Source organism: Chiloscyllium plagiosum, unplaced genomic scaffold, assembly GCF_037043375.1.
Source record: "Chiloscyllium plagiosum isolate Xiang-an unplaced genomic scaffold, Cpla_swu_hap1 HiC_scaffold_25, whole genome shotgun sequence".
In the NCBI taxonomy this organism is placed as follows: Eukaryota; Metazoa; Chordata; class Chondrichthyes; order Orectolobiformes; family Hemiscylliidae; genus Chiloscyllium; species Chiloscyllium plagiosum.
In genome coordinates, this window is record NW_028270163.1 from 32,956,573 (window position 1) to 32,983,408 (window position 26,836).

At 41.4% G+C, this 26,836-nt stretch overlaps 1 protein-coding gene across 25 annotated transcripts in view; it reads left to right on the forward strand.

Moving 5' to 3' along the window:
• rbfox3a (RNA binding fox-1 homolog 3a) overlaps window positions 1-26,809 on the forward strand; it is a 1,559,488-nt gene extending 1,532,679 nt beyond the window's left edge. For 14 of the 25 annotated variants that reach the window (XM_088000569.1, XM_088000570.1, XM_088000577.1 and 11 more), the window contains 5 exons: window positions 16,071-16,149; window positions 16,690-16,767; window positions 17,434-17,506; window positions 23,030-23,105; window positions 25,709-26,809. In XM_088000569.1, coding sequence (XP_087856695.1) covers window positions 16,071-16,149; window positions 16,690-16,767; window positions 17,434-17,506; window positions 23,030-23,105; window positions 25,709-25,745 — 343 coding nt within the window. In that variant the 3' untranslated portion in view covers window positions 25,746-26,809. Of the gene's footprint in view, window positions 1-16,070; window positions 16,150-16,689; window positions 16,768-17,433; window positions 17,507-19,515 lie in introns of all 25 variants that reach the window. The other 11 variants (XM_043714687.2, XM_088000586.1, XR_015761407.1 and 8 more) reach the window with 10 other exon arrangements.
• Window positions 26,810-26,836: the final 27 nt, after the last annotated feature.

The following is a 26,836-nucleotide window of genomic DNA, read 5'->3' on the forward strand; positions in this document are numbered from 1 at the left end:
TTTTCCTGCTCCTCGGATGCTGCCTGACCTGCTGTGCTTTTCCAGCACCACTCTAATCTTGACTCTGATCTCCAGTATCTGCAGTCCTCACTTTCGCCTTATACACTTAATGGTAAGGTCCTAGGGAGTGTTGCTGAACAAAGAGACATTGGAGTGCAGGTTCATAGCTTCTTGAAAATAGAGTCGCAGGTAGATAGGATAGTGAAGAAGCCGTTTGGTATGCTTTCCTTTCTTGGTCGGAGTCTTGAGTACAGGAGTTGGGAGGTCATGTTGCAGCTGTACAGGACATTGGTTAGGCCACTTTTGGAATATTGCATGCAATTCTGGACTCCTTCCTATCGGAAGGATGTTGTGAAACTTGAAAGGGTTCAGAAAAGATTTACAAGGATGTTGCCAGGGTTGGAGGATTTGTGCTTTAGGGAGGGATTGAATAGGCTAAGGCTGTTTTGCCTGGAGCGTCGGAGGCTGAGGGGTAGCCTTTTCGAGGTTTTTAAAATCATGAGGGGCATGGATAGGATAAATAGGCAAAGTCTTTTCCCTGGGATGGGGAAGTCCAGAACTAGAGGGCATGGGTTTAGGTTGAGAGGAGAAAGATATAAAAGAGATCTAAGGGGCAACTTTTTCACGCAGAGGGTGCTCCTTGTATGGAATGAGCTGCCAGCGGAAGTGGTGGAGGCTGGTACAATTGCAACATTTAAAAGGCATTTGGATGTTTATATGAATAGGAAAGGTTTGGAGGGATATGGGCCGGGTCCTGGCAAGTGGGACTAGATTGGGTTGGGATATCTGGTCGGCATGACAGAGTCTGTTTCCGTGCTGTACATCTCTATGACTCTGTTCTGCACAAGCCCATCTTTTCTCTAAAAAGACTGTGATCGGTGGAGATTGTGTATGTCCATTCACCAGCAATATCTTCTCTCCTCCTAAACTGAACATGATATGATGCAGTAAGCAAATTATATGGGAAAACACAATTTCTATCATTCAACAAGAACAAAGTGTCAAGGGGATAAAAATCCAAAGCAGGTGTAAAAATGGAGCAGCAACTAATCCAAGGCATTGACTATAAGATTGGAATAAGGAGGAGATTACTTGGCTGCCATCTTGCTCAGAGAACAATGTGGAGTTTCCAATAAATCATGTTAAAAGCACAGAAACAGGCTAAGCAACCCAACTGTTCTATAACAATGTTTATATTGCTCCTGAGATATTCCTCACACACTACGTCTTCCATTTCCTGCACTGAATTCTCTTGTCCTTTCTTCCTCTTATGTGTCAAGTTTTCATATGAGTTCATCAGATGCTCCAACAAGTGAAAATTCACACTCTTACCATTCTCTCTGTGGAGAGATTTCTCCTCACTTTGCTATTTAATCTGTTTGTGGCTACCTTATATTTATGCGTCCTCTTTTCTGGACTCAAACACAACTGGAAGTAGGTGGGCGGCACGGTGGCACAGTGGTTAGCACTGCTGCCTCACAGTGCCAGAGACCCGGGTTCAATTCCCGCCTCAGGTGACTGACTGTGTGGAGTTTGCACGTTCTCTCCGTGTCTGCATGGGTTTCCTCCGGGTGCTCCGGTTTCCTCCCACAGTCCAAAGATGTGCAGGTCAGGTGAATTGGCCATGCTAAATTGCCCGTAGTGTTAGGTAAGGGGTAAATGTAGAGGTATGGGTGGGTTGCGCTTCGGCGGGGTGGTGTGGACTTGTTGGGCTGAAGGGCCTGTTTCCACACTGTAAGTAATCTAATCTAATCTCGGTGCTCCTCAGCCACACAGCTTTAAGGACCTCTATTTGATTTCTTTTTGATGTTTAGAGTCATAGAGATGTACAGCATGGAAACAAACCCTTCAGTCCAACCTGTCCATGCCGACCAGATATCCCAACCCAATCTCGTCCCACCTGCCAGAACCCGGCCCATTTCCCTCCAAACCCTTCCTATTCATATACCCATCCAAATGCCTCTTAAATGTTGCAATTGTACCAGCCTCCACCACATCCTCTGGCAGCTCATTCCATACACGTACCATCCTCTGCGTGAAAAAGTTGCCCCTTAGGTCTATTTTATACTTTTCTCCTCTCACCCTAAACCTATTTGCTGAAATTGAAGAAAAAAAACCAACTTGTTCAACCTTTCTTCATAGTTTCAACCTCTCAATTCTGATAGATTCATAAATCTCTTCTTGTACTTTCTCCAGGGCTTTGGTATTCATTTTTACAGGGTAGGGACCAAATTATACACACACAACCTCAAAACAATTCAGCCTTAAGACTCTAAATGAGAACAGGGACTTTGTTTTGACTATTTCTAGCCCTATTGATATCATAGAATCCCCTACATTGTGGAAGTAGGCCATTTAGCCCACAGAGTCCATTCTGACCCAGCAAAGAGCATCCCATTCAGACCCATCCCCCCTACCCTATCCCTGTAACATTGCTTTTCCCATGGCTAACCCACCTCATCTGCGCATCCCTGGACATAATGAGCAATTTAGCTTGGCCAGTCCACTTAACCTACACACCATTGGACTATGGGATGAAACCGGAACACCTGGATGATATGGGGATAACGTACAAACTCCACACAGACAGTTGCCCGAGGGTGGAATCAAACGTGGGTCCCTGACACAGTGAGGCTGCAGTGCTAACCACTGAGGCACTGTGCAACCCTAATTTGTATTGTTTCTATAGCTGTTTTTAATTATGTGTGTATGCCTAATCCTCACTCTGTGTAAGCCTCCATAAAAATTAGTTTCATTCCTTCAGTAGTGCAAGTTGGCCTCCTTATTCCTCCAAGTAAAATGAACCACCTCACAATTTTCTGTATTGTGGTTCATTTAGCATTTGTCTGCTCAGCAAACTTGTTTATCCTTCTCTGTATTTTGGTGCAGTCCTCTACAATAATATCTATACCTTCAATTTTGTACATTCTGGTAAATTTGGTGCAATATCTCCAATTTCTGAGCCTAACTCTTTTATGAATATTTACTTTTGACACATGAAGTCCAAAGAAGGAAAAACAATTTTTAATCACAGCCAATTTCACACTGTGTGAATATTAGCCTGCCGTATCAAATTATTTTGCTACTTTAACTGAGGCATTAACATGTTTATTTTAAATAAATTACTCCCTCTATTAAAATGGCAGGTAATAGAATTTCACAGAAATACATTTTTCCATTAATATTCAAACAGTATAATGCCACAGCAGTAACCCAATTTACCAATCTAACTGCACCTTAAACCACGTTAAACCTGTTGGGAGTCATAGACTCATACAGTATGAAAGTAAACCCTTTGGTCCAACTCATCCAGGCTAATCGTGTTCCCAAACTAAACTAGTCCCACTTGTCTGCATTTGGCCCATAGCGCTCCAACCCTTTCCTTTTCATGTATTTGTCCAAATGTCTTTTAAATTTTGCAACTTTACCTGCATCCACTACTTCCTCTGGCAGTTCATTTCACATATGAACCATTGTCTGTGTAAAAACATTGCCCCTCTTGTCCTTTGTAAAACTTTCTCCCCTTAAAAATTTGCCTCCTAGTTTTGAACTACCCCACCCTTGGGAAAAGACCATTCCTAATCAGCTTCTCTGTGCCCCTCATGATTTTATAAACCTCTATAATGTCACCCCTCAACCTCCTACACTCCAGTGAAAAGGTCCCAGACTCTCCAGTCTATTTTTACATACCAAACCTTCCAATCCAGTCAACATCCTGGTAATTTTTTTCAGAATCTTCTCTAATTTAATAATATGCATTAACATGGAATAATCAGTCGTACAAATCACAATTTGATACTGGGATAAGCTGGATTCCTACATGGCTGATATTGGCTCTATATTTGATTTGAAATACCAGCATCAGCCTGGGTGCTGCAGTACAGCAAGTGAGCCGAGCACAGAACCAGGCTGAATGGCCTCTTTTTGCACTGAGGGATTCTGTGATTCCAACTGTTTCAAATTGTTCAAATCTTCTTGGCATTTACTGTTATACACTCATAGACATTTACAGCTCAGAGGGACGCTATTCAGCAAGTATGCCTGTGCCAGTCAACCAAGATCTGACTACACTAATCTCATTTTCCACCCTTTGACCCATAGCCCTACATGCTATGGAAATGCAAGCAAATATTGAAATACCGCTTAAATATTTCATGAGTTTCTGATACAAACACACTTTCAGGCTGGGAATTCCATATTCTCACCACCCTTTGAGTAAGAAAATAATTTTCCCGATGTGTCATTTTGGACTCCTACTACTGGCCATATATCTATGTCTCCTGGCTATTGACCACTCTATGAATGGTAAAAGTATCTTCTTACCAGCTTAACTAAGCCCCTCACAATCTTATATACCTCTACTCCTGCCCCTTTCAACCTTTGCTTCTCCAAAAAATAGCAACCTCAGCTTCCTCAATAATTCCTCAAAGATCTATCTGCCATAGCTTCTCTTTTATTTTTCTTAGTCCTTAATCTTTACATCCCTTTTCATCCAGGGTTCTTTAGTCTTGAATGCCTCCGACTGCTTGAACACTGTTTTATCTGCTAGTAGCTACTCCCAGTCAAGTTGTGCCAAACCATATTTTAGGAAAATTACCTTTTCCACAGTGTTGAAGTTTAATTCCCAGCACATCCTTATCATTTTCCAGAACAAACCTAAATCGAACTGCATTATGCTTACTATCACCAGAATGCTCTCCTATTATTATGTCTTCCACTTGGGCTCATTTCCAAATGTTAGAATTGCCTCTTCACTTGTTGAGCATTCCATTGACTGGCTAAAAGGGTCTCCTAGATGCAATACATACCCTGTACTGGTTCACGATAGCCGCTCACCACCATCTTCTCAAGGGCAAGTGGGGATGGGTAACTACTCACAGAGCACTTAAGAGAACATCTCTGGGACACCTTCACCAATCAACCCCACCGCCCCGTGAACTAAACACTTCAACTCCCCCTCCCCCTCCGCCAAGGACATGCAGGTTCTGGGCCTCTTTCATCGCCACTCCCTTACCACCTGATGCCTGGAGGAAAAACGCATCATCTTCTGCCTCGGGACCCTCCAACTCCATGGCATTAATGTGGATTTCACCAGTTTCCTCATTTCATCTCCCCCTACCTTATCCCAGTTCCAACCTTCCAGCTCAGCACCACTTTCATGACCTGTCTCACCTGTCAATCTTCCTTCCCACCTATCCACTCCACCCTCCCCTCCAACCTATCACCTTTGTCCCCATCTCCATCCACCTATTGCATTCTCAGCTATTCCCCTATCCCACCCCCACCCCCGAGGCTCCCAGCCTCATTCCTAATGATGGGTTTTTGCCTGAAACGTCGATTTTCCTGCTCTTCAGATGCTGCCTGACCTGCTATGCTTTTCCAGCACCACACTCTTGACTCTCACCTCCAGCATCTGCAGTCCTCACTTTTGCCATGGGCAATAAATGCTGGCCCATCCAGCAATGCTCACATCCCATAACAGAGTTGAAAAAAATAAGAATTTTGTTCCCTCCCTGTTACTGTCCTATTGTTTTTACTGAAAATTGGTGACATATTTGATCCTCTGTGTATCCATGACTGCTTGGACGTCTATGCTGCACACCACCAGTATGTTTGTCCCTTTTGTATCTTTAACTACAACCCATATGGCCTCATTTGATGGTCCTGCCAAGATATGAATCTACCTCACTGCTATAATTGATTACCTGATCAATATTTGGATCCTACCCAGTCCTCTTATGTCACCCCCACTCATCTAAATACCCTAAATATCAATTGGCCAATCATGCCCAATTTCCATCCAAGTCTCAGTCTCAGATGTGACTTCATCTTTTTAAGCTGCATGATGACCACATGCTGAAACATGCTATCCTCAAACCTTTCAGACTCATGAATACACCGTACTGCCCCTAACTGCTCCTCAAGCTCCAAAAGACAGAGCTCAAGTTGCTGCCAGAGACGACACCTGCAGTTGGTCATATCCAGGATTTCCCACTTAGTTCAGGTTTTGCCAATCATGAGCTTAAGATCTCCAAACTTAACTAAATAAAATATGGAGCCTTTAGTCTTATTTTATCCTTGCTCCCACTTAAGTATAGATTTTTTTTATTTCAAAAATATACTTTATTCATAAAATAATTTGATGGTCTGTACAGTTGGTCATGCCATACATACGTAACATTTATATACAGAGATCAGAATTTATCATTTTTATATACAGGTCTGTACGTTTATCAATCATATGTCCATATATTTAGCTGAGGCGCCAGCAGAGCCCAAATGACTGCATGGGCCCCCTGTTCTTCTTTGGCAGGCAGATGTTACATGGTGGTCTTTCCCCACCGCGCCTTGGCGGCAGCTGCCCCAAGCTTCAGCGCGTCCCTCAACACGTAGTCCTGGACCTTGGAATGTGCCAGTGTGCAACACTCAGTCGGGGTCAACTCCTTCAGCTGGAAGATCAACAGGTTTTGGACCGCCCAGAGAGCGTCCTTCACTGAGTTGATGATCCTCCAGGCACAGTTGATGTTCGTCTCGGTGTGCGTCCCGAGGAACAGACTGTAGAGCATAGAGTCCCATGTCACGGTGCTACTCGGGACGGACCTCGACAAACACCACTGCATTCCTCTCCAGACTTCTTCTGCGTAGGCACATTCCAGAAGGAGGTGTGTGACAGTCTCGTTCCCCCCCGCAGCCACTTAGAGGGCAGCATGCGGTGCGGCTGAGAGTCCGGGCGTGCATAAAGGATCTCACAGGCAGAGCCCTTCTCACCACCAGCCAAGCCATGTCTTGGTGCTTGTTGGAAAGTTCTGGCGATGAGGCATTCTGCCAAATGGCTTTGACAGTCTGCTCAGGGAACCGCTCGATAGGATCCGCCCTCTCCTTTTCCCGAAGGGTCTCAAGGACACTACATGCTGACCACTTCCTGATGGACTTATGGTCAAAGTTGTTTTTCTTCATAAACTTCTCCACGAAGGACAGGTGATACAGAATGGTCCAACTACTCGGAGCGTTCCACGGCAGCGAGGCCAGGCCCATCCCTCGCAACACTGGGGACAGGTAGAACCTCAGTACGTAGTGACACTTGGTGTTTGTGTACCGGGGATCTACGCACAGCTTAATGCAGCCTCACACAAAGGTGGCATTGGGTGTATTTTTTTCCCCCGTTGCCCAGATCTTTGTACAGCAAGTCCCTTCAGACCCGGTCCATCTTTGACCTCCATATAAATTGGAAGATGGCCCGGATGACTGCAGCGACATAGGTTCTGGGAATAGGCCAGACCTGTGCCACATATAACAGCAATGACAGTGCCTCACTCCTGATGACCAGGTTTTTTCCCGTGACCGTAGCTTCCATCTGCCCAGTTTCTGCCTCACTATGCTGATACGCTCCTCCCAAGACTTGGCGCACGCCCCAGCCCCCCCCTCCCCAAACCAAATACCCAGCACCTTCAGGTGGTCGGTCCTGACGGTGAAGGGGATCGAGGATTGGTCGGCCCTTGGTTTACCTTGGCCCCCGAGGCCCATTCGAACTAGTCACATATGCACAAGAGTCTGTGCATGGACAGCGGATCCGAGCAGAAAACGGCGACATCATCCATGTACAGGGAGGCCTTAACCTGCAGGCCCCCACTGCCAGGAATAGTCACCCCCCTCAGGCTCGCATCCTTCCTGATGGACTCGGCAAATGGCTCTTTGTAGCACACAAACAAGGCAGGAGAGAGAGAGAGAGCAGCCCTGCCTGACTCCAGATCTGACTGGGAAGCTATCTGATTCCACCCATTGATTGAGACTGCACTGACAATGTTGGTGTAGAGCAGTCTGATCCAACTGCCGATTCCCTCCCCAAAGCCCATTTTGGAGAGAACATCTCTCATATACCTGTGTGATATCCTGTCAAAGGCTTTCTCCTGGTCCAGGCTGATCAGGCAGGTGTCCAACCCTCTGTCCTGCATGTAGGCGATCATATCCCTGAGGAGTGCGAGACTCTCAGCGATCTTCCTGCCCGGCACAGCACAGGTTTGGTCAGGGTGAATCACCGACCCCAGAGCAGACCTGATCCGGTTGGCGATTACCTTTGACAGAACTTTGTAATCCGCATTCAACAGTGAGATTGGTCTCCAATTTTTGAGTTCCTCCCTCTCCCCCTTCCACTTGTTGATGAGTGTGATAATGGCTTTCCTCATGGATTCACACATGGTACCTGCCCGAAGCATACTGACATACACCTCCAGCAGGTCCTGGCCAATCAAGTCCCACAGAGCAGAATAGAGCTCGACCAGTAGGCCGTCACTTCCAGGAGTTCTATTCTTTTCGAAAGACTCGAAAAGAGTCAGCTTGTCCAGAGATAGCGGCTGGTCCAGCCTCTCCCCTGTTCTGTCTTCTAAAACCTCCGTGATAGAAGACAGGAACGACTGGGAGGCCGCACTGTCATTTTTTTTTAATTTCAAAAATATACTTTATTCATAAAATAATTTGATGGTCTGTACAGTTGGTCATGCCATACATATGTACATACAAAGGTCAAAACTTATCATTTTTATACAGGTCTGTACATTTTTTGATCATATGCCCATATATTTAGCTGAGGCGTCAGCAGAGCCCAAATGACTGCATGGGCCCCCTGTTCTTCGTTAGGCAGGCAGATGTTACACAGTGGTCTTTCCCCACCGCGCCTTGGCGGCAACCGCCCCAAGCTTCAGCGCGTCCCTCAACACGTAGTCCTGGACCATGGAATGTGCCAGTCTGCAGCACTCAGTCGGGGTCAACTCCTTCAGCTGGAAGATCAGCAGGTTTTGGACCGCCCAGAGAGCGTCCTTCACCGAGTTGATGATCCTCCAGGCACAGTTGATGTTCGTCTCAGTGTGCGTCCCGGGGAACAGGCCGTAGAGCATGGAGTCCCGCGTCACGGCGCTGCTCGGGACGAACCTCGACAAACACCACTGCATTCCTCTCCAGACTTCCTCTGCATAGGCACATTCCAGAAGGAGGTGTGTGACAGTCTCGTCCCCCCCGCAGCCGCTTCGAGGGCAGCGTGCGGTGAGGCTGAGAGTCCGGGCGTGCATAAAGGATCTCACAGGCAGAGCCCTTCTCACCACCAGCCAAGCCATGTCTTGGTGCTTGTTGGAAAGTTCTGGCGATGAGGCATTCTGCCAAATGGCTTTGACAGTCTGCTCAGGGTACCGCTCAATAGGATCCGCTCTCTCCTTTTCCCGAAGGGTCTCAAGGACACTACGTGCTGACCACTTCCTAATGGACTTGTGGTCAAGGGTGTTTTCCTTCATAAATTTCTCCACAAAGGACAGGTGATACGGAATGGTCCAACTACTCGGAGCGTTCCGCGGCAGCGAGGCCAAGCCCATCCTTCGCAACACCGGGGACAGGTAGAACCTCAGTACGTAGTGACACTTGGTGTTTGCGTACCGGGGATCCACGCACAGCTTGATGCAGCCACACACAAAGGTGGCCATCACGGTGAGGGTGGCATTGGGTGTATTTTTTCCCCGTTGCCCAGATCTTTATACAGTGAGGTGAAGGACCAGCAAGCCTCGCTCTTTGCTTCGGAGGCCTCCAAGATAATCTTCCGGTCCAGGGTCCGCTCGGGTGGAGCAGGACGAGACGTGCTCACGTTTCTTCTTCCAGAAGGTGCATAAAGAGAGCTCTGTGCTCAGCAGCCTGAAGGAAGAAGATGGCTCACTAACATCATCTCAGGCTGACGTCATGAGGATCAGTAAATCCTTCTACGCCAGTCTGTATGACGCGAAGCCGACCGACAGCGCGGCCTCCAAGTCATTCCTGTCCTCTATCACGGAGGTCTTAGATGACAGAACATGGGAGAGGCTGGACCAGCCGCTATCTCTGGACGAGCTGACCAAGGCCCTCGAGTCCTTCGAAAAGAATAAAACTCCCGGAAGCAACGGCTTACCGGTCGAGCTCTATTCCGCTCTGTGGGACTTGATTGGCCAGGACCTGCTGGAGGTGTATGTCAGTATGCTTCAGGCAGGTACCATGAGTGAATCCATGAGGAAAGGCATCATCACCCTCGTCTACAAGCGGAAGGGGAGAGGGAGGAACTCAAAAATTGGAGACCAATCTCACTGTTGAATGCGGATTACAAAATTCTGTCAAAGGTAATCGCCAACCGGGTCAGGTCTGCTCTAGGGTCGGTGATTCACCCTGACCAAACCTGTGCTGTGCCGGGCAGGAAGATCGCTGAGAGTCTCGCACTCCTCAGGGATACGATTGCCTACGTGCAGGACAGCGGGTTGGACACCTGCCTGATCAGCCTGGACCAGGAGAAAGCCTTTGACAGGATATCACACAGGTATATGAGAGATGTTCTCTCCAAAATGGGCTTTGGGGAGGGAATCTGCAATTGGATCAGACTGCTCTACACCAACATTGCCAGTGCAGTCTCAATCAACGGGTGGGAATCAGATAGCTTCCCAGTCAGATCTGGAGTCAGGCAGGGCTGCCCCCTCTCTCCTGCCTTGTTTGTGTGCTGCATAGAGCCATTTGCCGAGTCCATCAGGAAGGATGCGAGCCTGAGAGGGGTGACTATTCCTGGCAGCAGGGGCCTGCAGGTTAAGGCCTCCCTGTACATGGATGACGTCGCCGTTTTCTGCTCGGATCCGCTTCCGTGCGCATGTGCATTTGTGACCAGTTCGAACGGGCCTCGGGGGCCAAGGTAAACCGAGGCAAGAGTGAGGCCATGCTCTTCGGGAACTGGGCCGACCAATCCTCGATCCCCTTCACCGTCAGGACCGACCACCTGAAGGTGCTGGGTATTTGGTTCGGAGGGGCTGGGGCGTGCGCCAAGTCTTGGGAGGAGCGTATCAGCAAAGTGAGGCAGAAACTGGGCAGATGGAAGCTACAGTCGCTCTCCATCGCGGGAAAAAACCTGGTCATCAGGTGTGAGGCACTGTCATTGCTATTATACGTGGCACAGATCTGGCCTATTCCCAGAACCTGTGCCGCTGCAGTCATCCGGGCCATCTTCCAGTTTATATGGAGGTCAACGATGGACCGGGTCCGAAGGGACTCACTGTATAAAGATCTGGGAGGCCACGCTGTCATAGATGACAAAAATATTTTTTTTATATCCCATTTCTGCCTCTGATCTGTGTGCTTTTCTCCGGGGGTCCTCACTTCACCCTCTCTTCTTGGTGTTGCTGACTACCTGTTTCTTGTCCCCACCTCACCCTCTCCTGTCGGTAATGCTGGCTGTCCGTCTCTAATCCTCAACTCACCCTCTCCTCTGGGTGATGCTAGTCCTCACATCACCCTCTCCTGTCGGTTTTACTGACTGTCTGTCCCTAGTCCTCACCTCCCCCTCTCTTCTCAGTGAATGATTGGCTTTCTCTAGAGCATCATTGCTGAGATTTATTTCTGAAAGGACTGTACTATGAATGATGTACGGCTTCTTATTGTGTGTGATCTGCATCTCCACCTGTCTTAGCAAATTTATCATTTCTGCACTGTTTATTGGAGCTCAAGCCAATGTCTCTGTAGCTGCTTCTGCTATGTGTGACCTGTTTTACAGGACAGTTGCTCTCAGTTTCATTGAATTGATGATCCAGATTGCCCTGTTCCTTCCTTTCCTGTCCACTTATATTTGTTAGCTGAGCCAAAGTCTCTTTTCAAGATGTTGTCATCCCAGAGATTGGATTTGTTCTGAGCTGGTCGTTCAGCCTTTTCTTCTTGCACTTGCAATTTTGCCCAGCAGAGAGCAGTGCTTTTAATTCCGCTAATTCAGAAGAAAGTAAAGTGTTTCTTCAGCCAGAGGGTGGTGAGTCTTTGGAACTCATTCCTCTGGAGGGCTGTGAAGGCCAAGTCATTAAGTAAAAATGATTGATAGGTTCTTGATTGGTAAGGTGATCAAGGGTTAAGGGAGGAAGGCAGGAGAATGGGATTGAGAAACATATCAGCCATGATCGAGGGACAGAGTGGACTTGATGGTCCAAATGGCCTGATTCTACTTCTATATCATATGGTCTTATAGTCTGATCATTCCATTCTCAGTTCTGCAAGAGTTTTTTGATGAATCTGCTGCAGTTTTTGATGGGTCTCTCTCTGACTGATGACATAAAGTGTAACCAATGCGAGGTCACTGATAAACATTGGCTGTCTTGCTGCTCAGATGCTGCCTGACCTACTGTGCCTTTTCCAGTGCCACACTTTATCGACTCCAAGATCACAGCATGCTGTTGAAGTTGTGATTTCTGGTCCAGCAATGTCTACGATGTAGAACATCTGTGATATCCAGGCAGATTGATTGTATTTGCACTCCAGCCCCATTGATCCTGCACATGGAACTGGTCAACCATTGTGTGCTGTTTGTAGATTTCATCATGGCTTCCCAAGTCGAGAATTATTTTCTCGAATTCACGAGGGTTTTACATTGGCATTTGCCAAGGTCTCAACCTAAATTGGTAGCAAATAGTCACGAGTTGCCTAAACATGATAATTTCAATTTTGCACCTGCTTGTGACCATATGATGATATTAATATTTTCATGAGATTGACAGTGTGAAGAATGTGTTCACCAGTTTTTTTCTCATTGTAGATATCATCAGATTCTAGTTTGTTGATCACTTCATATCTTTGCCTCAGGCTGGATACCAGATGGTCTTTATTGTAGCTGGAAAACACTCCGTCTGTTTAGGTTGGTGCATGCCTCTTTGTAGCTACACCATCCTTTGTTCTAATGCATTACCTCTGCCAATCGCTTTTTCTGCTACCCACCTTTGAAAAAAAAGGGCATTTTCTTGGTGCATGCAGAAAGCAGCACCTTCCACATGCCTTACTTTATTTGAGTTTTGGAGCGATTGTGTCAACCATCAAGTTTGTACTCGTGACCAGTAAGTTTGATTGACCTGCAGAGATCATTTAGTACTTCCATCCTTCCTTCAGGAGCTCTTCAATTTGATGTAACTTTAGACTGTTCAGCAAATCTTTCTGGAAAGCTTCTATGCAGGGTGAATGCAATCACCAGCTCAACAATTTTGTTCGCGAGTTCTCCATCTGGAAAACTTTTTATAAGGAACACTTTCTCTGCAAGTAGTCTGGTGAGTTCTGTCGGCTTCTGGCTGAACTACATGAATTCTAATCGATGAATCAAAATCTGACTCTGAACTGGTCTTCTAACATGTCCTTATCTTGAAGGATTCTTTGGTTGTTAATCACAATGTGCTAACTCTGGATGGACTTTTGGTCTTAACTCCTGAACAAATTTGAATGGTTTGTTTTTCTGCATCAGACACACCCAAATCTGTTAAAGCACAACTCTCAACACTATTTAAACATTACTTTGTTAGGAAGATCAGAGGAAGCCATTCAGCCCATGAAGTCTTCTCCACCATTTATTATGTTCGTGGCTGATAAAATAATTCAATACCTTTACTCAACCCATCTTATAACCCTTCATGCCACTGGCAATGAAAACTGTATCAACCACTGCTTTAAATATACTCAAAGACTGAGCTCCCATAGCCTTCTAGTGTAGAGGGTTGTAAAGGTTCGCACATATAAGAAATCTCTTCTCATCTTGATCCTAAATGGCATCCTTCTTATCATTAAATTGGGCCCTTTGGTTCCAGACACACCAACCAAGGGGAACATCTTACCTGCATCTACCCTGACTATCCCTTTACATGTGTTGTAGCTTCAATGAGATCAACTCTAATTCTTCAAAACTGTAGAGAACATAGCCCCACTTTGTCTAGTGTCTTTTCAGAGGACAGTCCCACCATCTTCAGAACAAGTCTGGGTAGAAGCTCTGCTCTGTCCCATTTTAAACTCAGGAATTGTGTGAACATACTGACAATATGCCTTTGAGCTGCCTTTGGTTCCTTGCTTGCCAACAACCTTGCACACACCTCAATCATTTGCTTTTCTTAAGTAAGTTAAACTGCCTTCTTGGTAGAGATTTGTCAGCTTACCAGCAAGATGTATTTTTGACTCTGATACTGCAATGGGCAAAGAGATTGAGGGTTGTCTCATACACTTTAGATTTAGGATTGTAGACCGTGTGTTGTACCTTGGGTTAACTTGCTGACTGTTCAAGCACAATGAGCCTCATAAGCACCATATTTTCTACTACCATTCACCATGCCATGTTAATAATAATTATCTCACAGTCAATCAATCATCAAGGATTGATTGACTCTGAGTTAGATTTTTTAAGACAGTAAAAAACATCTGAAATTATGAAGCAGATATTATGGCAAAACAACTGATTTCAGTGTGTGCAACTTGCAGACAGAAAGCAGATCAATTACCAGGCAGAGTCACAGTATTGTATGCCCCCAGCACCGTGATCCTTAAAGATGAACTCTCTTAAAGGCAAGGTGTACAAATAACTGACCCCAAGTTGAGCGATCAATATCTTCTCCACCAACATTATTGTAACCTTCAAAATATTAGCAGACTTTTGTCCATTTTAGATTCAGTTATTCTAATGAATTCCTGGTTTGCCTTTCATCTTTCACACACTATTAGCGTACACTCATCCAAAACTCTACTTCCCACAAACAGTACTGCAGCATATCTTCCACCCTTATCCTCGTCAACTTACATGGATTCTCAGACACCACTGTCTTCAGCTTAAATCTTCCTTTCTCATGTATCATAAAGGCCTCCCTATCTGTGTCTTCTTTCCAGGTCTACAACTGCATGTTCTGCTGCCAACTACCACATCAAACACTTTCCATTCTTTAAGCTCTGGCCTCTTTGCGTCCTTTTTCCCTTCACTGCTACCATTGGTGGATTTGCTTGCAGCTGTTTAGGGGTAGATCCACTCCCTGCAATATCTTCCACAAACTTCTCCACTTCCTTATAAGACTGCTCTTAATACCACCTCTTTGATCAAACATCTGGTCAATTTTCCTCGTGTCTCTTCCTTCTATTCAACGTCCATTATGTAAAGAGCTTGAGGCCATTTCAACACCATAAAAGCACAATATAAGTATGGTTTGTTGTTGTTGACATGAACTTGAGGTAAATTTACAAATGTACTCTTTTAACTAACAGAAATTCCAATAGACATTGCCCACAATTTTCCAGCTTTGGACCCAACAATCAGAAAGTCCTGAGCCATCCACACCTTAATTTCCGAGGTGAATGCTTAAGTTTTGAGGCTCCATCCTGAAAATGTGGAAAAGTTACCTCTCTCTTCCAATCTGCGAGTAACATTTTGTGTTTAAAGAAAACTCCTTCCATGCAAGTCCTGATGGGCCTATTTTAGTGCACTCAGTGAAGTGATATTTACTATTCCTGTGTTTTCTATTTGGAGCAAGCCTTTAACCCGTTTATAAATCACACTCGTTAAGGAGTCAGACTCCAAAAAGAACCAGGACCTATTTGAAAATATAATTTAAATATTGGCTGTTTTCAGTAAAAGTAGAAAAGATTGTTAAGTTCAGTAGAAAAACCTCCAGTGACAGCAGTCAACTGTACACATGAAATAGATTTCAAATGAAAATTCTGTATTGGAGTGCCCTCTAGCAGATAATTTATAGTTAGCTATTTCAATGTGATTACTGTACTGTGGCAGTGCTTGAAGCTATTGTATAAGTGGAACCATGAGGTAAAGTTCTTCATTCCACCATTGTTATCATTGAAGAAATATTCTAAATATATATTAAGGCCATTAATTTGAGGAGAACAACACTGTGTTAGAATTGCAACAGATCAAAAACAGCTCATTGTTGTAAACTTCACTGGCAATGCTAGTTTTCAGTTATAGAGTGCAAGTTTCTTGAGACCATTTTAGCCACTTGTGTTTGATGCCATATTCTGGTGGTCATACTTTGAAAGTTTCAGTTTTATTGACTATTGTTGAAAATTACAGTTGAAACATTTTCTTATGCTTTGCACTTAGTCTTGTTCATTCTCTGCTGGCCAAAATCAAGAATCAGTGCATTAAACTGTAAGCACTGGGATCCTTGAGGGTTGTTGAAATGATTGCGTGAGCACAAGGCTGTCAAAATTGTAACGCTCAGAACGTTGTTTGCTATGACCAGTAGAAGTGAGTTGATTACTGTATGTTATATGTACTTCTTCTTATATTTCAGTTATGGCAGAGTCTATGCAGCAGCTGACCCCTACCACCACACTATTGCACCAGCTGCAACGTACAGCGTTGGGACCATGGTAAGCATCAAGAATGACACTTACTATTTACTGACATTTTCCACAGATGTAAAGACAAATATGTACTTTGTGGGCGTGTGCCTGTGCAGATACATTGTACTGAAGCATACACTCACAAGTACACATAAGCTGTACTTTCAATGCATTGTAAGAACTTCATAGGCAAGTAGCTGAGCCTTTTCAGATTTTAAATCCAGCCTTAATTTACACACTACACTTACCCTAAAATCTCAGTTATTTTATTAAAACTGTTTGAACCCAAAATCATGAGGAAACACACACTCAAGCACATGTTTGTACAGTCCTTCCTTTGTAAAATGAACCTTTTAGATGGACAACACCTTTGGTACTATTAGGTTTTCTGTTCTCGTTACTACAGTAAAGCAGTGTACCCATAGATGTATGTGACATATACACATATGAACCAAACCTACAGATAAAAGAAAGAACAAATCCCTACTGATAAAATGGCTGCGGCTGTCAATCTGTAGATCTGTTTCATAAAGGATGCACAAGTCACATATGTACGTTTATCCGCAGAGATATACACAGGAAAGCACTGGGAGAAACTACATCCCCTCACTGACGCCCAATGTGTGTTTTGTTTATACCAACCAGGTAATAATAATGCAGATTCATCAACTAGTGTTACATTTATTCAAATGTTAAATTGAGTTACGTTGAAACATTTACATACCGATAGCAGTTGAAAATTTTTTTATGTCATGAGAAAGTTGTTCATACCCCATGAAGAGAATTCCATTTCCACAGATGCTATTCTATTGCAGTGAGGTGACAGATAATGTACCTACAGCTTCAGAAAGCACACATGTAACATAAATGCACATAGACTCAAATATATGCATAAGAACACATAAAGATAACGAAAGTGAATTATTAACCTTTTACAGGGGGAACGTACCTAGGCTTTTATAGTAATGACTTTGTAAACTCCTCTGGGTTCTCGAATTGCAACAAAAAAGGTAATTATAAAAAATTCCGTAACACCCAAAAAAATTATGTAGTTTGGGAGAAATCTGTTATTAAACAATCTGCTGGCTATTGAAAGACTAGCTAACTTAGACTTGGTCCTCTCTCATCTCTGACATCATTGAATAATCTTCTCATTAGTATATCGATTAGTAATTTCTTACCTCCTGCCTGCTTTGTCTTGTAATTTCAACATGTCCAGTTAGACAATCTCTTGTTCCCCCACTCATTTTTCCCCCATTTTCTTTCCTCCCCCATGTTAACCTCCTGCAATCATGGCATCCTCCTCGTTAGAGAGAGTGGGACGGTTCATCTCAGAGATATCTCCAGGAATGCCGTCAATGCCAGTCCTTGGTTGGCCTACCAGGTAGGGATTAAACATTGAACTGAACCCAAAATCCAAAAGGATTTAATCAAACCAAAGCCAATCAGAACTTGCTCCAGTTTGGATTAAGCTTACTTCTGAGTTTTTGAAGTCCAAAAAGAAGTCAAACAGCAAGGTTTCTGGATTTTGTGCAACTGCAACCATTCATTTGATTTTAAGAAACATTTTCCCATTGGGTAGTTCCCACATATCCCTCTGTAATCCTAACTCTCAGCTCAAATAGACCAGCAAGCAATTAATTATCCTGGGTAATGGCTAGAATATTGGACCATCTCAGAAAACTGGTCTTTTGCTTGCTAATATGGAGTGCATGCAAATATCTAGGCAGGTCTGATCTCCAGTGATATAAATGAAAACTTTTTATGTAGATGTGGAAACTAGAATTGTTGGCACCAGGAAGGATCATCTTCACTCTATTACCCAGGGAACAGGTGAGCTACATGACTTCTGTGATGAACGGCTCAGGGCCTCAAGAACATGGAACTACATGAATGCATAAAAGACACACACGAATGATTATGGATTTATTTGGATTTAGAAAGATCTTTAACATGACTGTCATAATGCTTGCTTCCACTTCCCGTTCAAATGAAACAGGGAGGTGAAAGATATATTTAAATTAGGAGTGCAAACGATAGCTGGTCACTCATTTCCACTTGCAGTTTACTTCAGGGAAGGTGAAGATTCAAAGTCCCAAATTAGACAACTCCCTCCATAAATGTTCTATCTGAATTTCACTCCTACTAACATGATATTTGATGATGTCATAGAAGAAGCAAGAGTACTAACAGAAAATAGTTTGATTTATGAAGATTTTGAGTTGCAAAATAAGGGCTTCTCCTAAACTACAGGAATAACTGCTCTAAATTTAGCAACTTTCATTTCAGAATATTTTACTGCATACTGATTCATTTCACTTCTTATTACTTTATATTATTTATAACCTTTTTTTTCATCATGGTATTATAATCATAATATAGCTTTATCATAATCAAGTGTTGAAATGACAAAATTTTGATTTAAAAGCATTAGATGTTGCTTTAATAACTTAAGAGGGAATGACTCTCTATCCTGCCTATTTCTCAGTGGTGAGTTCTCACCATTTTTTTTGAAAGGGACTATTCACCACAGCAAGAGAAAAGTAGAAAATGTTTTTGTTTTCTTAATTCAGTCCTTGAGACCATGCCATTCTGGACAATATCACTAGAAACTATATTGTAGGTGAGGGTCCCTTGTACCCACAGCATCAGTGCAAGGAAGCCATCATGGATACGTAGGCAATTAGGGGAATTAATTTATTTAATTAATTTGTTAATGTAATTTATTTTAAAATAATAAAGATATATGCATATACTTAGTTGAATACCATATGAAGGCCTTGGGATTAAGCATTTTTGATACACAATTATTGCCAATGTCAGGAGTAAATTCATACACATAGATTGTTCTCTCTTTCACCCAGTCTCTTTTGTGTGTGTGTGTGTGTGTGTGTGTGTTCCTGCGAGCATTTGGGCCTCTCTCCGTCTCTCTCAGTTCTCACACTCACTGTAGCGAATACCTTTACTGATACACGTGGTTTTTAGCTAGCTTTGCAGCCAACATCATTGATGAAAAAAAATTCAATTTTCTATTTTGAGAGCCTCAACAAAAAAAAACCCCGAAAACATTAAGATTAATGAATGGTGATTGCGGCAAAGCCCTCTGTAGCTATTTTGCAGAGAGAAAGAAAGACAAAAAAAAGAGCCTGCCACTCCCTTGAGCTTCATCAGCGCAATGCCTTCGTTTAGACAAATGATTTAAATTTGCCGAGGTGACGTGCGTGTGGTTTCAAATCGTGCAAATCTCCGGAGCAGCTGCTAGCTAAAAGCTTTCATTAATTAAGATGATTTTTCTCCCTTCATTCTCTTAATTAGATTTGTGGCTTGTGTTGCTGTAGCATTTCGTACATTAAAAAATATTTATTCGATTTTTTTTCATCTTTGATGTTGCAGGCTAGCCTGTACAGAGGAGGTTACAGTCGCTTCACCCCGTACTAGCAAGAGAAACTCAGAGACACACTAAAACCCAGCAGGGCTAGAAACGTCTTCTCAGAAACTGTGGGGGTTTCGGCACGACATGCAGTAATGTTTTGTGCTGACACTCTCTGGTTAACATGATATTTTTACCTCAGATGTTTTTTTTTGTGTTTATTACATGTTCTATCTGTGGTGATTGCAATTTTTTTTCTTGAGTTTTGCTCAGTATAATCCACTTTGGAAAATTTCTGATGTATAAACCTAAAAGAAAACAACAGGAAACTTGACAGCTATATTGTTTCCTTTTGAAAATTGGCATCCAACCAGAGAGTTCTCTTGGTTTAGGCCGATTTTTAATTTTTGCAATTTTTTTAAGTGACTCTATTAGGTTTTCAGGATGGTCGATTTTAAAGTTAGTTAAATGACCAAGATTCTGTATGAAATGGGATACACAGCTTTAAGGTGATAGAAAGCAAAACCTACACAGCATATAATTCCTCCTAATCTAATACCACTCTAGATTACTATAAGAATCTCTGTCAGCACCAGATTTCCCAATAGTCAGTGTGACAAACCTGACTTTAACTCACCACATGTGTGCCTGGTGGATTGAAGTGTCAACCAGAACTGTGATTGAAATGTGCCCCTCATAACCATGATTGTGTGAAGTGAGCCTTTTAAAAGCCTTCTATGTTATTCATTTTTAAGTCTAGTTTGATTGATAGAGGAAGGAAACAGTTTATTCAGATAGACAGCCTTGGTCTAACAGTTTCAGTGCAATAATAGTAGCTTAACATAAATCAAAAGATAAAATGCAATAGGTTTCTCACATCGTCATTGCCAATAAAGCAGATGATGTCCAGTTGACATAGTGAAATTTTTATTCATGCCTCGTCGGTGAAGGCATTGTGTAAACATTGCTCACTGTTGCTAAAAGGGTTGGAAATGAAACCAAGCCACCGAGCTGATATTGAATTGCACTGGTTTTCTATGGTTCAGCAAATTTCTTCTAATAGTAAATGGTCCCAAAATGGGTGGTCATGCCACAATGAAAAGATAACAATCAATTTAAGAGGTACATCACTAATGCATTCATTTAAGAAAAAATTAGGAAATAGGATATTTAAAATATAGGATATAGATATTTTCTAATAAAGGAGGTAACAGCACTTTCCTACCTAGCACTGTTGCACCTTTCTCCATTCCATTCCTCTTTTCTGCACTGTTTTGGGCTTAGTGCAAACCTCATTTATTCACATACACTATTTATGTCTCCTAAGCTGTCACTTCATTAATTGTCATCACATTTTCTTCGATCATTCTGTTGCTGTGACCAGCACAACCTAACAAAATAGTCTGACCCTAGCAATTGACTTTGGTTCAGTTACTGGCTAAAGGCTTTCAAACATAGATCTAAAGCAGTTCTCCTGAAAAGAAATGTAAACATTCTTTATTTGGCCATTCAGTAAAGTTGCGTTTTTAAAGGTGTACCAATTATTCAGAAACTGTTCCTGATAAGTAATCTAGTACGGCAGTACATAATATAACAAAATCATTTACATTTTCCAGTTTTACAATTTTCTCATGAGTCAACAGACAGGAATTTATTTGACATGAATCTTCAAGATCAGAATTATCAGTCCCCCATTCACAACTTGCATTTATTCAAATAGCAATGCCTGATTTACAGAAATTTGTTGTAAATGCAATTTGCTAAATGGAAGTCATTTGTATGATAAGCACTTTATCACCTTAAGAAGAGGTTTCTGGCATTTCAAATAGGCATGTTTACTAAAAAGAACTGTCTAAAATATTGGAAGATGGAATTAACAGTTTATATTTTTTCTTGGTACAATTAATGTTGTGAACGCAAGTCTTGTGTACAATTGTTAGAAAAATCATCATTTTTGAGAAAGGCTAGCAAACAACAAAATGGAAAAAAAAATTCTTACCCATTTGGAATGTTATATCTGCTGGCCTTAAGTATTGTTTTTATATAACAAATGCAATTCTTTGAGGTCTCCCTCAAGTACTGAATGCCCCAGCCTTTTCCTGTGCACATTTTGATATTTTTTAAAATCATCTATTGTCTCCAAGGAAGGTTCCTAAGTGTGAATTGTGTATAGAGATTAGATTATTAAGTACAATATGAGATTGGGACTGTGTGAATGAACCAAAAAATTGAAATCACATTCTATTTTATTTCTGGCATCTCTAAGGATTAACTGGACCAGAGTATATTCTAAATGTTGTGTAGGTTTCATAGTGAGATGAAAGTTGACATATTCAGAACTGAGGAGTTACCCTAAGATCTGTTGTGTTTTGCTTGCTATACAGGTTTGTTTTAATGTTAGTGTAGTTTATTTTAGATTTGATTTTCTTATATTTTACTGTCAGAATATATTCTGTTACATTACACTCCAAACCATTGCAATATGGTGTATTATAGGTCAACCTGACTCAAGTATTTAAAACTGAGTATTTATTATGATTAGTAGCATATGATTGTCTTCGTATATGTAGATTAAAATGGGTAGGAACAGACTTAGAAAATTGTATTCATCCTTTTATACACTTTCAATATGTGCACATAAGTATTCCATGGATCATTTTTATATTGCAAAAAAAGAAAAAATAGCTTTAAAAAGGCACTGTTTATACTTTTTGGGGAAAAGAAATAGCTAACATCTTTATAAATGTTTACTTATGAAATATCATGTGAATTGTGTGCTGTAGAAAATATATTACAATATGTGTTAGCTGTAAATTCCACTGGATAGAATTAAAGTGGGGTTAAAACCGGGGAAACAATCAACAGAATTTTGAATTACCTTCTTAAAACACTCTCTTGACAAATTTATTCTACACATTGGATCAACTCTTCTGATTCCAGGCTGTATTGATATTGATATTATTATGGTAACATTATACTGTAATTATTTTGACTTTTAAGAATTTATTTATAGCTGTGACTGCAAATATACTGTCATTACTAGGAGCCTATTGTCTTCACAAGATTTTGCTTCCTTGGGTAGAAACCTATTTGGTCTTGCCCACACTTGTAGTTTTTGTGTTTTACCCAGCATATTCTTATATGCTTTTGAGACTCTCACTAATCAATGTTATATGGACTTATTCATATATGGTGTTTAGAGTTAACTCTTCATTGTTGTTTTTATTTAATCATTTTTCCAAGTTTGAGTTAGTGAAGATAATTTTGACAAGCAAGCAATATTGGAACTGGTATACCTATTCCAGAAAAGGAAAGCCAAGCCCGGAATATAGCAAGCAGCCAATTCACCATTGTCCATTTTCTTCTACCACTAAAAGTCAAATTAAGTCTTACATTTATGACATTTATGCCCTGACTCTCCCTATTCTGTGCACACCTGTAAATATGTGCACATATTAATGCATTATAACTCAATGACTATCCGTTTGTACACTGCACAATGCTATTTGAATATATATTTGTTTTACATGCGGACAGGGCACACTAGCCCAATGTTCGTGACCATACCAGAGTTTGACCATGGGAGGAATGGACGAATGGTTACATTCATGAGGTAAGTGTCCATTCCTCTGGGTATGTTTCAGAAAAGTGTACTCCCCACCCCACCCCCCACCCCCAGCCTCCACGCTGTTATGTGTGCTCCGCTTTCAATGGGAGCAAGAACCTCCAACAGAAAACCACATAAAATGCCCAGTAAACTCAGCATACGTCCTCTATGAAGAAGTCCGACATATAATGATTAACACAACAGAAGAAATCTCTTCTGCAGTTTTCCCAGCCAGCTTTATGGAACCTCTTATCCATCTCAACCACCTATGCGCTACCAGTGTGTGATGTCAGTATCTATGTGAAAAGTAGGCAGATCTTTTTTGTTTTTCTCATTTCGATCATAGGTTCTATGATTGACAATTGTCATGCACAGAAATATTCCCCATAATATTGTTATCAATATGGCAATGCCCAGCATTGTGAGAGGACTCAATTCACGCACTGTTCATGTTCTAAACCATTAAATGTTAACCATGTTCTGAACACTGGAGAAATTTTTATCACCAAAAAGAATCATTTTCTCATCACAATGACCGACAAGCAAACAACCCACAAAAAGATCACATTAATAGTTTTTAAATTGTAAATAAAATGGATCATAATAGCTATGTTAATAGATTAAGTTCATAGATCAGCTTGAGTGACAGACCAGAGTCAGCTGTGGGCAGATGTATCCAATCAGCTTTATTGACAGAAATATCTGTCATTCCCAAATGGCTGACTGTTGGCATATTCTCTGTTTAGTAAAGATGTCGAGCATTATAACATTTAAATGGTATTTATATTTTGACACAATAAAACAATTAAATGATTGTCTCACTGCACTCATTACCACAATGCAATAGGAATTATGAAAGATAGCTAAAACACGACATTTATGTTTTGGCCAATTATCCATTCACATTTGTAAGATTGTCCACCAAGGGCTAATGAGACATGAGGAATATTTACCCCAACTTTCACAACTTTCTTTTGCTGAATTACCAGGTCATTACGATGCCAAAAATGTTCTTTTTTTAGCCCTGCACATACATGGTGATCTGTCATTGTACAATGTAAAGTTATTGTCATGTGTGTGTCACAGCAGCACACAATAAAGTTCTTGTCTCTGCAACACTGAAAGAAGAAAAAAACATCCTAGTGTGTGATTTAATTTGTCAAGTACACAAAATGTATCTTTCAGAAGCACTACAAATAGCAAAAGATGCCAAAATTGACAGAGAAAGGTAACTGAAATTTCTGTTGCATTTCTTGTTTCTCTCTTTCTCAATCTGGTACAAAAATAGTTTTTATCAGGAGCAGATTTGTACAGAAATTCATCATTATTGTTGATAGAGTTAACTAATGTAATAATAATGTAGGGTCCATAATATTAACCTTATCTTGTTGGCTTTCCATTTACATCTTCAAGCTATTTTAAAAGATTTACTGTATATGCATTTCCTATAAATATGTTGAGATTAGTGTTTGCTTTAAACACTTTCTTGCTAAGCACTTTGATAAACTACAGTCGCATCTGTCTGCTGCAAGATGTTCAAAGGCAACTGCAATGAAAAGGGGTTACAAAATACTCCTCTAATCATTTGCAATCTGCAATTTTTTAAGTATCTTTATTTGTCCTTAATAGCTAGCACTCCCCTTTCAGGGCTTAATTACCTGCTGTCCTTCCAATATGTAAATCATTAAATCTACACAACTGTCTATATGCAAATCAACAGTTGCAATGTCCTGGCTTTATTTATATTATTAAAAATAATATAGAATATCTCTCTACATGGAGGACAATATATTGTAGTGTGCTAAAACAATGTCTGTTTATGTGTGGGACTATGGTTCAAATAAATCTCAGGCAGAGGTGAGAGGACTAAAATGTTCCATTGTTTAATGATAGGTGAGTGGTACAGTAAGTTGCCTCTGGGACCTGATACAAAATATAACCAGGCATAGCTTTTCGGAACATGAGTGAGTGTGGTCAATCTCTAAGTAAATTCCAATTATCATAACTTGAGAAGAGCACAATTAGTTCTTAATCAGCAATCTGTTTCAGAAATAATATATGACTTGGGTTGAGATGCACCAAAGGTGAAATGTAAATAGATTGCAATTCTGCATCTGATTTAAGCTTAGTCATAACTTGAAACTGTTCAGTAAGATTGCTGAGTATAAAAGAGAAAAATATTTTTGCTTTCCTGTCCCTCATGTGGAATAAAATGTTCATATATACTATGCTTGAAGCATTGCTATATATTCAAAATGAATCATTAGTATATTCACAACAAAACATAAGTTGCTGGAAAAGCTCAGCAGGTCTGGCAGCATCTATGAAGAGAAATCAAAGTTAACATTTCATCAAGGGTCGTGGAGCCGAAACTTTAACTTTGATTTCTCTTCACAGATGCTGCCAGACCAGCTGAGCTTTTCCAGCAAATTCAGTTTTTGTTTCTGATTTACAACATCCATAGTTCTTTAGATTTTTATTAATGCATTTGTGTTACTTAGAAGATAAATTGCTATTTCAAATTTATTAAAGATTTGTTGGTTAATAAATTTATCAGAATTATCTCCAAGCCAAACTGTGCAAGTTCTTTCCTTCATCTTATATTCTAGTGACTCTGGCATGACACAGGTGCACTGTACTAAATGAAGGGCTCAGAAGCTGAAATCTATGGATTCTGGGAATATAGAACCTTGTGCCACACCTTCAGCAAACAAGATGTGGAACGTACGCAAGTACTGCCATATGGAAAAGAATTGTACGTTGTATACCATGTGTACGCTCAAACTCCTCCTTTTTATAACTCCACTTGTATATAGCCCTTTAGCTGCCACCCTTGTGCAATAGACTATAACACACCCTGATCTTCCATCCCATTGAAACTAACAGGAATGTCTCGGGACAGTAACACGCTAACACCCAGTTAAGTGCATTTTTATTATGCACTATAGCATTCTTGTTGTTTTCAATGGGAGTAAGAAGAATTGACAGCTCTCAACATAATAGTGGCAAAAAAAATTAAGCAAAAGAAATGTAAACATTTCAAAAATATAACTCTCTTTTTAGGACTTTCAGTGTCCTAGAATGGAAACAGGTTGTGTTGTATAAGATTTTAAAACAGCCTGACGTTTCAGGACTCAAGAGGCCCCGTTACTCCCCTTCTCTTCCCTTTACCTAGGCCTGGAGTCTGTAGTATCCTTTTGAACTGCAGAACTGTACAGCCCTTGATATTATAATGCTGCCTTGGTATAGGGTATGCTATTATGCTGCTGAGTTAGTAATGTCCTAGTTTCAGACCTAGGACCTTTCACATCTCAAAAGTTTGAATAGTGCCCTCTTGGCCTAAGTATTCCTAGCTTTGCCTGGCCTTTAGCAATTCAGAATCCAAACTCCACAAAACCATCACTTTTCCAAGCCATACTGTCTGCAATTCCATATCAATCTTAAAGACTATTTTGCTCAACCCTTGTGTCCTCCACACCCTCTCGGTCCTGGAACTGCATGTTGTTTAATATCCGGTTAGTACCTCATGTGCTTTTAACTGTCTATATGCTGTTGGTTCCTAATTTCTTGCTCTCTGCTGCTGCTCTGGTAGATACCTGCTGATTAGAGAGCTGTAGTTTAGACCTCTGCCTTCCTTTTTCTGTCATTCTGTAAGCTTCTAATGTGATTCAATTAACAATATCCTTAATAAAGATTGTTTCTTTCTTCAACAAAAATAATTGTTCTGAATATTTTAT